Below are 13533 nucleotides of genomic sequence, written 5' to 3'. Positions count from 1 at the left end.
CTTAACTGGCTGAGCCACCCAGGTTCAGGTGCCCCAATTTTTAAAAATTCTATATGCAAGCTCATAATATTACCTGTGAATCCACTTCAAGAGGCTCAAGAGGGTGTTATAAATATTATTTTAAAAGGGTGTCAGGTCTGAGAGGGTGGCAAGTCATGACCTAGTTCACTCACCTGTTATACAGATGGAGAAACTGAGGCGAGGAGAGAGGGAGGGCCCAGGTCCAATCCATGCCCTTCTCAGCTCCCGGGGACAGCCCCTTGTGAGCTCAGGCAGGTGCACCTTCAAAGCCCGACACTCAGGCCTGCTTTCCCATCCTCCGGAAGGGGGTCACGATGAGGAGACGGGACCTGAGCGCAGTGTCTGCAGGGTCCCCAGCACACAGTAGGTGTTCAGAAGGGATTCCCAGGCCAAGCCCTTCCCTGCCCACTGAGGAGTCCCAGCCCTACTCCTGATGTGGGCCAGGGCCAGAAGAGACGGGAAGAGAGGAAAGAGGAGAAAGGGGCTCCCTGGCCTGAGGCTGGGCTTCCAGCATTCCTCCCTGCACACCCCCCCATCCTCTCCTCTTCCCTACTCCGCTCCAGTCACACTGGCCTTCACGATGTTCCTACCAGGTCTCTGCCCCAGGGCCTTTGCACTTGCTGGTCACTCTAGAGCACGTCTACTGTGCTTCCTTTCCAGGCTCATTTCCGCTGTCCCCTCAGTCACCTGCTTTCTTCCATCTGTTTCTCAAAGTTAATTCCACAAGCTTGTTCCCAAGGCATCTGTACGTGCTGTTCCATCACCTTGAACACCTACCCCAGCAGGGCCAGCTTCGTTGTCTCTTCAGAGAGAACAGCACTCACTCCCACGTTGCCTCGTGGCCTGACTTGTCTTGGCATTTGCTGTTTCACTCATGACACCGTCTGGCACTTGTCTTTCTCACCAGCACCCCAGGAATAGGGGAGGGCGTGTGGGGGCGGCTGCAGCCAAGTCTCCGGCACTTGGAACAGTGCATGAAGGCACGAGGGAGCTAGGGCCCCCTGTGCCGCCTTCCACGGGGAGAGCGGTGCCTGCCTCACCTCATGGCCCAGCTTCCGACCTGAAGGCTAGTCATGGCTGAGCCTCAGGCTCTCCAGCAGAAACCAAGGCCAGTGATTTCTCCCTGGTTTTCAGAGGGGAAAACAGAAAGGAAAACAATGAGGACATACAGAGCTGGACAACACAGGAGCGGAGAGAGCTTTTCACGCGGTGTGAATAAGGCTGGGCGTCAGGGGGCTGGCACCAGGGGAGGACTCCAGGCTGGACTCCCAGAGTCCATACACCCTGGCTCAACTTTCCGTCTCCAGGACTCTAACCTCAAAAAAATCATCGGAGGGGCACCTGGCTGGCTTCAGTTCAGTAGAGCATGTGACTCTTGAAGGTTGTGAATTCAAGCCCAGCGTTGGTGGGGAGCCTACTTTAAAAAAAAAAAAAGAAATCATCTGAAAGGAGGATGAAGGCCATCACTGTTTACAAAGTCCACAAACTGGAAGCAGCCTAACTGTCCAAGGGTAGGGGATTTGCTATACAATCAATTATGATCCTTGTGGGCTTCTAGAGAATGTGTGACCCCAGGGGAAAGCCCATCTGATGGAGGAAAAGCAGCAGCCCCATGGTGGGCCATGTGGTTTCAACAGAGGCATTTGCCTGTGGATGTACAGTATTTTTTTTCCCCTGTGCATACTTTTCTGTACAGTCCAAAGCTTACACGATGAACACACGAAAAGTGAGTGCTGGGGCCCTTCCTGTCTCTTCTCCCACAATGCCCCAAGTCACAGAGCCTCAAGGAACCGCAAAAGTGTTAGTATTAGCAAAGTTTTATTTCAATGTTTTTTTTTCTGCTCATAAATGATTCTGAAAAAGCCCATATGCAAGAGGCGAACCCACCCTTCTAAAGGCAACATCGAGGTCACTGAGAATGCTGCTCAGACAAAAACTTCCCCTGTGCTGGGGTGCGGGCAGCATGACGGGTGGGTTTGGGACAGAGGAATAAATAAACATCGTCTCAGCTCTGCCATAAGCACTGGCAGCCCAGGGCCCCGAGGCGGTCCATCAGACTGCCGGGCTGACGGCGTGGAACTCCCAAAGCCGCCCAGATGCTTAGATGTGCTGGGGAGATGCTGAGGCTTCAGGAGGGCTGAGGTGCCCCCTGAAGAGCCTTCAGCCAGCCCCCTCCTCCTACTCCAGGCTGGGAGAGAGCCCAGCTCTCTGCTGACTGGGCCTGCCTGGGTCCTGGGGTGGGGGCAGACTCTCACCCCCACAGCCCCAGCCAAAGGGACTTTTTGGTGTTACCTGTCATGTAGTGTCAGGTGCTAAGGCCTGGCTGTGGCCCTGAGCAGGTAGTGAGGGGTGGCAGGTGAGGGTCCCAAGGCAGTGGCTGGGGGGGACCCTGCCACCTGCAGCTCTGGGCTGCCTGTACATTTGTGTTTATTTCCAGAGGGTAGTCTGCTTTGGGAGGCGGGGTGGGGTGGAGCATGGTGCTTGCAGACTTGGCCTAGTAGTGTATGGGTGGGTGGGGTGGAGGTAGGGAAGGGTCAGGGCCAGGGCCGAGCATCACTGGTAAGAACCGATGAGGGCCAGACAGGTACCGGCCCAGAAGGTGGCTGGCGATGGCCCACCTGTAACAGAACCCTGCTCCCAAAGGGATCCCTCGGGGGCCAGCCCAGTGGGGTAACCAGCCAAGCAACAGGCAGGCCAGGCTGAACCCAGGACCACAGTGGGAGATGTGGGGGAAAGTGATGTTAAAGAGCAGTGGTAGGGAGGAGTGGGTGCGGACAGGGCACAGTGAGTATGCGGGGCAGGCGTGCGAGCAGCCAGCGCCTGGCCATCAGAAGGCGAAGCAGCGCTCCTTGGGGTGGCCCACGCGGTCCAGGTTGGGCAGGCAGGCATACTGGATCATGGGCGGGGGTCCACACATCAGTATCAGCGGCTCCTCCTCTGGAGGTGGAAGGTGGTCCCGGATCATCTCTTCATTTACGAAGCCCTGGCTGTAGTCCCAGGCTGCGGGGAAAGACCAGGTGAGTCCAAGTACAGCTGTGTGACTGACCAATGACTGCCCACCTGCCCAAAGCCCCTCCCCCTGATCACCACACTCCTGTACTGTGACTTTCTCCCTTCTTTCAATGAACACTGAAGAATGAAGAGGCTGATCCAAAGCAAATGCTTGCTCTGATCCCTTGCCCCAGCCTGGCTCACCCAGAACAAAAAAAGCCAGTAAGTAATTAACAAAATGGCAATAAGTATGTAGCTATCAATAATTACTTTAAATGCAAATGGACTAAATTCTCCAATCAAAAGTGGTTGAGTGGATAACAAACAAGACCTTTCTATACCTTTCTATACTGACGCAAAAGCAGGCACATAAACCAATGGAACAGAAGAGAAAGCCCAGAAACAAACCCATGATTATATTATTATTATTTTTTAAAGATTTTATTTATTTATTCATGAGAGACACAGAGAGAGAGAGAGAGAGGCAGAGACACAGGCAGAGGGAGAAGCAGGCCCCATGCAGGGAGCCCGATGCTGGACTCTATCCTGGGTCTCCAGGATCAGGCCCTGGGCTGAAGGCGGCACTAAACCATTGAGCCACCGGGGCTGCCCCAAAACCCATGATTATATGTGGTCAATTAATCTTCAACAAAGGAGGCAAGAATATCCAATGGGGAAAAAACAGTCTCCTTAACAAATGGTGTTGGGAAAACCAGACAGCTACTGGACCAGGTGAAACTGGATCACTTTCCTACACCATACACACACATAAAAACCCTCAAAATGGGTTAAGGACCTAAATATGAGATCTGAAAACAGAAATCCTAGAAAAGAGCACAGGCCATAATATCTCTGACATCAGCCATAGCAACATTTCTTTAGATATGTCTCCTGAGACAAGAGAAATTAAAGCAAAAATAAACTATTGGGACTACATCAAAATAAAAAGCTTCTGCAAAGCAAAGGAAACCACCAACAAAACTAAAAGACAACCCTACTGAATGGGAGAAGACGTTTGCAAATGATGTATCTGATAAAGGGTTAGTATCCAAAATATATAAAGAACTGATACAACTCAACATCCAAAGTCCAAATAATCCAATTAAAAAATGGACAGGAGACATGAACAATTATCCAAAGACATACAGATGTCCAACACACACATGAAAAGATGCTCCACATCACTCATCATCAGGGAAATGCAAATCAAAACTACAATGAGCTATCCCCTCATGCCTGTCATAATGGCTGACAGGCCACCAGGGGCACCTGGGTGGTTTAGTTGGTTGCACATCTCCCTCTGGCCCCTCCTCCCAACATGTGCTCTCTCTCAAATAAATAAAATCTTTAAAAAAAAAGGAAAAATAATAAAGAACACAAGAAACAACAGGTGTTGGTGAGGATGTGAAGAAAAAGGAACCCTCGTGCACTGTTGGTAGGAATGCAAACTGCTGCAGCCACTGTGGAAAACAGTATGGAGGTTCCTCAAAAAATTAAAAAGAGAATTATGCTATGATCCAGTAATCACACAACAGGATATTTACGCAGAGAATACAAAAACACTATTCAAAGGGATACATGCACCCCTATGTTTATAGCCACATTATTTATAATAGCCAAATTATGAAAGCAGCCCAAGTGTCCATCAATTGATGAATGAATAAAGAAGATGTCGTATATATACATATTTGTGTGTGTGTATATATATATATATATATATATATACATACATACATACAATGGAATATTACTCAGCCATTAAAAAAGAATGAAATCTTGCCATTTGCAATGACATGGATGTAGCTAGAGACTGTAATGCTAAGTGAAATAAGTCAGAGAAAAACAAATACCACATGATGTCACTCATACATGGAACTTAAGAAACAAAACAAACAGACACAGGAAAAATACCAGACAAACCAGAAAACAGACTCCTTAACTGTGGAGAACAAAGAGATGGTAGCCAGAGGGGAGGCGGGTGAGGGGATGGGTGAAACAGGTGACGGGGCTGAAGAGTACACTTGCCATGACGAGCACTGTGTAATGTGTAGCGTCGCTGAATCACTTTACTGCACACCTGAAACTTAACAACGCCTCAACTGCAAGTTGACGACACTGGAATTAAAGCAAACCAACAAGACCTATCCATAAGTTGCCTACAAGACACTTGAGATGTTTATAAGGGCACACACAGAGTGTGTTGAGAGTGAAGAGACAGAAAAAGATACTCTATGCAGATGGAAAGGAAAAGAAGGCTGCAGGAAATAAGACAAAGAAGGGCATCACGTGAAGGTAAAGAGGTCAATCCAACAAGGATAGAACGTTGGTCAATATTTACGCACCCAACATAGAAGCACCTGATTATATGAAGCAAATACTAACGGATCTAAAGGGGGAAATAGCAACACAATAATAGTAAGGGATTTTAACACTCTGCTTTTATCAATGGATAGGTCACCCAGACAGAGAATTGATACAAAAACTTTGGCCTCAAGCAACATGTTAGCCCCAATAGACTTCAGACATTTACCATTTACAGAAAGTTCCACCCAAAAGTTCACACACATTCTGCTCAAATGCACACCTCACAGCTGTCAGAATGCCATCATCAGGAAGACAAGAAGTGACAAATGTTGGCGAGGACACGGGGAACAAGGAGCCTTCGTGTGCCGTTGGTGGGAATGTAAGCTGGTGCAGTCACTGCGGAAAACATTACGGATATTCCTCAAAAAATTAAAGACAGGATTACCCTATGATCCAGTAATTTCGCTTTTGGGTATTTATCAGGAGAAAATGAAAACACTAGCTCAAAAAAGGTATCTGCACCCCACGTTCACTGCTGCATCGTTTACAACAGCCAAGATATGGAAGCTTCTAAATGTCCAGTGAGGGATATATGGGTAAAGTAGGTGTGCTATAAATAGTCGGGGAGCAAGAATTTCTGTCGCTTCAAAGGCTCTTCTAGCTGGACTAAGAACAAAACGGACATGAGAGATTTATGGGAGAAAATCAAATTTAATAGCGTAAGTACAGGGAATGCAGACAGACACGGACATTCCAAAGGCGGTCAGGCAACAAGAGGTGGATATGTCCTTCTGAGCTAAGGAGAAGGGAGCAGGAGTCTGGGATTTCAGAGGAAAGGAATGGAAAGGAATGCATTTCACAGGGCGATAAGAAGAGCAGATAGATGTCTGCTCTGTGATACAGATGGGGCAGTCTGATAAAATTTAGCTCTGTTAATAACCCTACCCAATTTAGCTGCTTCTGTGTGGATAGGGAAGGATAAAAGTTTCTCTTGAGCCCCACAGGGTCACAAGTGCCTTCAGCTCAAAATAATCCACAGGCCCAAGTGGCACATTCGTGGGAGGGGGGTGTTCTGAACCCCTTCAAGACAATGGAATATTATTCAACCATAGAAAAGAATGAAACCTTGCCATTTGTAGCAACATGGATGGACCTCAGGGGCATTATGTGAAGTGAAATGAGTCAGACAGGAAGATAAACACTGTATGATCTCACTCATACGTGGAATCTTTAAAGGAAAAAAAAAAAAAAACACCACCACAAAACAGCAAGACCAAAAAAACCCAAGCTCACAGATACAGAGAATAGGCTGCTGGTTACCAGAAGCAGGGGTCAGGGGAGGGAGGAACAGGTGGAGATTTAAGTCTATATTTGAAAAGTAGCACGGGACTGAGTTGTATTTGCTAGTGTATAAAATGTGCAGGCATATAAAATAGCTCAATTTTACACGGATTTTTTTTCTAGACAGTGTATTTGTCTTTATTTTTTTTTAAAGATTTTATTTATTTATTCATGATAGTCATAGAGAGAGAGAGAGAGAGAGAGAGAGGCAGAGACACAAGCAGAGGGAGAAGCAGGCTCCATGCAGGGAGCCTGACATGGGATTCGATTCCGGGTCTCCAGGATCACACCCTGGGCCAAAGGCAGGCGCCAAACCGCTGCGCCACCCAGGGATCCCTGTATTTGTCTTTAAAGGTGTACTGAAGGGGGCTTCGGGGGGGGAACACGGGTCAGCTGCATTTGCGAGGCAGCCCTACTTCTTGGTTCCTTCTCTTAGTTCCACGCTAGCCCAGCCGGCCTGTTACCATGATCTTTCTCAGCACCGAGAATTTCAGCTTTTACCTAACACTGTAGCAATTCCCCCACTCCTCTTGAACGCTGGGTCAGAGTAATGGTAAAGTGTAAGATGCTAGACCACCCAGCCCAAAGTCCTCCTTGGGTCACTGTTCAGTCTCCAGGAGCCAGCACTCCAGTGGTGGCATCGCCATGTGCCACCACCAGGGGTCAGTGCCGGGGCCTCCCCATGGGCCACAGGGACCAGAAGGCTCCCAAGGGTGATGAACCCAGCCCACCACCCTATCGGAAACTGCAACCAGCAGCGAGCAAACTTCCCACCTCTGACTGAGACACAGATTCAGTGGCCCCCTCCAGACGCCCCTGCCCGACTACAGTTGACCCGGGAACAGCACAGGTCCATGCAGAGGTGCAGCTTTTGCCATCAGGACAGTACGGTCCTATAAATATACTTCCCTTATGATTTTCTTGATAACATGTTCTTCTCTCTAGCCCAGTTTCATTGTAAGAATACAATGTGTAATATACAAAATAGGTGTGTTTAACTGATTCTTGGTGCCACTGATAAGGCTCTGGTTGACAGCAGGCTCTTAAATTTTTATGGACTCAAAGGTAATATGCAGATTTTTGACTACATGGGGGTGAGGGTCAGTGTCTCTAATCCTGGTGTTGCCCAAGGTCAACTGCACTTTGTCTTTGTTTATCCCTGGTCTCGCTAACCACCTGCTACTCGGCTCTATAACTTGCTAAGAAACCTGTTTCCTGCTCATCTTCTCCCACTGCAACATCACAGGGCCAAGCTGACTGCAGGAAGAGCAGAGGGGCCAACAGGAAGCCAAGTTCAGATGGCCTGGCCCAGGCCGGCCGGCCAGTGACACACCTCAGGGCACTGCTGGTGAGGTCCGCAGTCCACCCAGGCCCCAGCCTAGCTCTTGGCCAAGAGGCCCAGGACCTGATTTGGTTGACCCAGAAGGGTGGCTCCTTTCACAGGGATGGGCCCAGATGCCCCAGTTCCTGCGATGGGCGCTGCCCCAAGGCCCCATCTGCTCAGTTCTGGGGGAAGTGGACGTGGCATGTTCCCCACACCAGGCTGAGCCCTGGGGGACCCTGGGCCCTGGGGAGGGGAGTAGGCAAAGCAAGGCAAAGCAATGCTGGTGCCCACAAGGATGCTTCAAAAATGTTCAGTTTCCAACATTTAGAAGTTTCCTGTGAAGATGCAGGTCCCTGCTCCTCTTGACATGTGGAAGGGCCTGACCGACAGGGCTGCAGTCACATGGAAGGACTGCTCCGCTCCCTACAGTCTCCAGACCCTGGAGCCGAGCATCATCAGTCCCACAGACCAAGAAGCCTGAGCTACTGCTTTTCTCAGAGAGCAAATTACGCTTCTACCTGAAGCAGGAGGATGACACAGAATTTAACTCCCAGAGGGTGGCCTCATCTCAGGTTTTGTGGGCAGTCCTCATTTGTTGCCTCCTACATGACCTTGGCAAAGTGGATGGGTAGAATGGGGTTCACTGTATGTCAGCCCCGCCCCAACCCCCCAGGGCTGATGTCTGGGGAGAAAATGGTGTAACGTACCTTACAGGGTACAAACTGCACAGGGGGAGCAGTTGTGCCCCCACCACCCCCACCCAGAGTAAGCCCCTGGACCAAGGGCAGAAGGCCAGCTCTCTGTCCAGCAGGGGGCAGTGCAGCCAGGGGAAGGCCTTGGGCTCTGGAGGAGGAGGACGGAAGTTCAAGCCTGGGCTCCGGTGGTGTGTTTCTAGCCATGTGCTGTGGGACGCTTACTTCTCCTCTCTGATCTCTCCTTCATTGTGAGGTGGGTTGCACCATCTCCCTCTCCCAGGCCACCCTGAGCACCCTCAGAGACCATGCAGGTAGAAGGCCCAGCACCCCCACCCAGCCCAGCGCACTCAGCGCCTCCGTCTCTCACCTTCCGGGGCTTTGTCCACTGTGTACCAGAGCTTGAAGCGAGCAGAATGTTCATTCCGCAGTTCCTCCAGCTCGGGCCGCAGCAGGATGTCCTTCTCAGTCTGGGGAGGGGGGGACAGGGCCCAGAGGTCAGGACAGGCTGCCCTTGGAGACACTTGTCGCCCAAATGGCTCATCATCCCGGCCACCGTGGGCCACGTGCTTGGCAAAGCTGGCCGGAGAGCAGCCTGGCGGAGCAGGCCCAGACGCCTAGGAGCGCACGCCCCTCTTTCCCCATCTCACCTGAGGAGCGGCTCGAAGCTGCAGATGCTCATTACAAAGGGGTCTGCAGACGGTTTCTACCGCGGTGGGGAATGTGTCCTGATAGGACAGGGACTGGAGGAGGCCAGCAGCTAAAGACAGGTACAGTCAACTACATAACCAGGAAGACCGGAAAGAAACAGGCCAAAACCTGCACCATGACCATCCCACTTAAAATAGCAAGTGGTTCCAGTGACAGGTCCCTCATCCCAAAGACAAGCCTCCTTACATTCTGGCATCTCAGGCTGCACATCCTTAAGTCAGGAGATGCAGACAACTGTTCCCCAAACCACACCTGCTCCTTCCACAGCCTCCCCCATGCTGTGGCCTACAGCTCCCCACTCTGCTCCCACCGGCTTCATCCAGCTGGCCCCACGTGGCCCTGTCCTTCAGCCTGGTATCACCTCCTCCAGGAAGCCTTCCTGGACTCCCCAGGGGCCTCAGCGATCTACTCCTCACATGGCCCCTCTGTCTCACGTGTCTCCAGGTCACTCAGACAGAAGGAGCTCCTCAGGCCAGTGGGTGGTATGACTGACCCCATGGGACTGTTATAAACTCAGGACCAAAGAACTCTCTGCTCCCAGGGGCAGGACGGCATCTCGACATGGTCAGCAAAATGGACTAAGGGTGCTAATTGCAGCGAGGATGGGTAGGAAAGGACAGATAATTTGAAGCCACAGCGATTAATATTTCCTGAGTACCCGCTGCACAGAGACCGTCCTGCTGGCAGGAGGGACTGACCCAGCTCAAGCTGTACTTCTCTCAAGGACCCTGAAGTCCTGGCTCCTCAGTGTTCCGCTGCAGGCAGGAGGCATGAGCCTCTGCGGGTCCCAGGGAGGAGGATATTGATTGTTTCTCCATTTTTTTCATTCCTTTCTTTTTTTTTAAGTAGGCTCCATGCCTAGCATGAAGCCCAATGTGGGGCTTGAACCCACAACCCCAAGATCAAGACCTGAGTTGAGATCAAGAGCCAGACACTTAACTGACACTTAACCATCCAGATCCCCTCGTTTCTCCCATTTCTAAGTGGGGTAGTGGGCCCTCCTGTCCTGATCGAGGACAGGGCCAAGGCTCAGGCTGGACAAGCTCTGTGTAAAAAATACAAAAATATGGAAGTAAAGAAAAATCCCAATAGTCTTCAGAAATAATGAGGGCTAGAATTGTTTATCTTTTAGACTTTGTTTTCTAGTAAGTACATATACTTCCTTTTTAATAAAAATGGGATCTGGGCACGCAGGCCACCTTGCCACCTGCTTTTCTAAGGTAAGAACACGCCATAGCGTGTCATCAGCCTCCAAGCACCAATGCTTCCCTTACCAGCTGCACAGCTTGGGCTGAACAATGGGACCACCTGTTCTCCACTGAAAGGCATTTAAATCGTTTTGTACACCCTCCTTCATAAACAATGTCTCCCTGACCATCACTGCCTTACCAGTTCCTTAGATAAATCTCAGAAAGTGTAAGGCATTCAATACACGTGGGTTTCAGTAATTCACACACCAGCAGCGTGCCCAGTCTTGGGCCAGTGGGTAATGACCATTGAATCTTGGCCAGCCAGATGGATGGAAAGTAAATCTCACGTTTTATTTATTTAAGTATTTATTTTAAAGTTAGTTTATTTATTTATTTATTTTTTTTTTTTTTTTTTTTTTAAGATTTTATTTATTTATTCATGAGAGACACAGAGAAGAGGCAGAGACACAGGCAGAGGGAGAAGCAGGCCCCATGCAGGGAGCCCGACGTGGGACTCGATCCCAGGTCTCCAGGATCATGCCCTGGGCCGAAGGCAGCGCTTAAACCGCTGAGCCACCCAGGCTGCCCTTATTTGTTTGTTTGTTTTGAAGTAATGTCTACCCCCAATGTGGGGCTCGAACCCACGACCCCAAGATCAAGAGTTGCATGCTCTTCTGACTGAGCTAGCCAGGTGCCTATATATTTTTTAAATTATTTTATTTTTTAAAGATTTTATTTATTTATTTAATATTTTATTTATTCATGACAGACACACACAGAGAGAGGCAGAGACACAGAGAGAGAAAGAGAGGCAGAGACACAGGCAGAGAGAGAAGTAGGCTCCACGCAAGGAGCCTGACGTGGGATTCCATCCTAGGACCTCGGGATCATACCCTGAGCTGAAGGCAGATGCTCAACCACTGAGCCACCCAGGCATCCCTTTTTTATTATTTTAAAGGTAAGTTTTTGGGACTCCTGGGTGGCTGAGTGGCTGAGTGTCTACCTTTGGCTCAGGTCATGATCCTCGGGTCCTGGGAGCCTGCTTCTCCCTTTGCCTATGTCTCTGCCCCTCTCTCTATGTCTTTCAAGATAAATAAATAAAATCTTATAAAAAAAAAAGGTGAGTTTGTCGTTGGCTCAAGTTATATCTTATTAGTCTGAAAATACTTTTTTTTTTAAGATTTTTATTTATTTATTCATGAGAGACACAGAGAGAGAGAGGCAGAGACACAGGAAGAGGGAGAAGCAGGCTCCATGCAGGGAGCCTGACATGGGACTTGATCCTGGGTCTCCAGGGTCCGGCCCTGGGCTGACAGCTGTGCTAAACCGCTGAGCCACCTATGGCTCATGGGGCTGCCCATGAAAAGACTCTTTCTATATTGGTGATGCCATATGGATCTTTCCCCCTGCTATTTATCTACCTTATTTATGGTGTTTTCTCACTTGTAAGCAGCTGGGTTCTCCTCTGGTGTCTTGCTTACACTGCCTATCCTCATTCATTCATTCTATACTCATAAAAATGTTCACCAAGCACCTCTAACCCTTCACTTCTACATGTTTATTTTAAACCTAAACCTCACTTTACTGCAAGGCTAAAGTAGGGATCTATCCCCTATTGCTATTTTCCAAATTCATAGCAACTAACCCAACACTCCTTTCATCTCTCCCCTCGGGTTTGAGACGACACCCGCACCACCTGTACAGTCTCATATATACTTGGGCCTGTTTCTAGGCCGGTGCTGTCCAGCAGAATTTTCTGCAATGACAGGGGTGGGAATATTCTAGATCTCTTATCCCACAGAGTCACCACGCACCACAGGTAGCTACAGAACCCATGAAATGTGGCTACTGAGGCCGGGAAAGTGAGTTGTAAATTTTAGTTAACCTTCATTAACTTAAATGTAAAGAGCCACATGTTCTGGCATGTTCCAGCACAGTCTAGCAGCCTAGGCTTTCCATTGTGTCACCCAGAAATGCATCAAGTCCAGTAAGCCCAGCGGTCACGTGTGGCTCAGGAACCACTGCTCCCATCATTGATGCTTTACTGGCACCAACCAGCGGGCTTGATTCTTCCTTGCTATTCTTTCTTCTCAAAACTTTCTTGGTGGTGTATAGACATGCTGTCCTCACATAATACTAACACTTTCTTTGCATTTTTCACTCTCCTGCCATCACGAGTGCACACTGGCACTTCCAAAGGCTGTGCAACTTGCCACACTGCCCCAACCAAATGCAAAAGCGGTATGGAACCCAGCCCGCTTCCATTAAGCCAGACAACACAAAGGCTTGCAAACATGTAAAACGAGACAATATTTTCTAAAATAGTTATTTTTCATAAAATATGCTCTGGCTCAAGTCCTAGTCCCACTCTACTTCCTCTGAGACACTTGTTGGGTGTCTGAGCTCAGAGCTGTAAAGTGAAGCATCCCACCACCCTGGCTAGTGGGCTAACAGGCCTGAGGATCCCCTGTACAGGTGACACCGGGCTGATGGCCTCCAGAGACTAACCCAGCAGCACTAAGTGGCACCACCAGCCTCCCATCCCACCGGACCCCACCCTACCCCACCCCATCCCATTCCATCCCCACCAGCTTGAATTACTGGCTCTTCCGACCCCCCAGGCCTCGTCAAAGCCACCCCAGTTGGCCTCAGGGCAGTTTCCTGCAGCTGTGGGAGTCCAAGGACCTCACAGATGCCTGGGCCAGATGGGGCCTCGGGCAAGCTGACCTGAACCATATCTGAGAGATATGGGGGCCTAAGCATGGCCCCCATGCTGTTGGAGGACAGGTGTCTCATCTTGGCTTTCCCCCAAAGGGAAGCTACTTTGCAAAATTCACATATTCAATAAGACATTGAACCTAGAAAGATCCTTGGGATGACCCTGCTTCATCAGCTAATTCCACAGTGAGGGAGCAGAGCCCAGGGAGGGAAAGTGGTTTGTCCAAGGCCACACAACAGG

The 13533-nt window shown here is 49.5% G+C and overlaps 1 protein-coding gene across 1 annotated transcript in view; it reads right to left on the bottom strand.

Moving 5' to 3' along the window:
• Nucleotides 1-1822: 1822 nt before the first annotated feature.
• CYB5R3 (cytochrome b5 reductase 3) overlaps nt 1823-13533 on the bottom strand; it is a 28721-nt gene continuing 17010 nt past the window's right edge. Inside the window, exons 8-9 of the mRNA XM_077914241.1 lie at nt 9044-9143; nt 1823-3021 (exon numbers count right to left, since the gene is read on the bottom strand). Of these exons, the coding sequence (XP_077770367.1) occupies nt 2849-3021; nt 9044-9143 (273 nt within the window). The 3' untranslated portion in view covers nt 1823-2848. The remainder of the gene's footprint in view (nt 3022-9043; nt 9144-13533) is intronic.

This window comes from Canis aureus, chromosome 11 (assembly GCF_053574225.1).
Source record: "Canis aureus isolate CA01 chromosome 11, VMU_Caureus_v.1.0, whole genome shotgun sequence".
Taxonomy (NCBI): domain Eukaryota; kingdom Metazoa; phylum Chordata; class Mammalia; order Carnivora; family Canidae; genus Canis; species Canis aureus.
The sequence above is the reverse complement of the archived record's forward strand: the minus strand, read 5'-3'. Positions and strand labels throughout refer to the sequence as shown.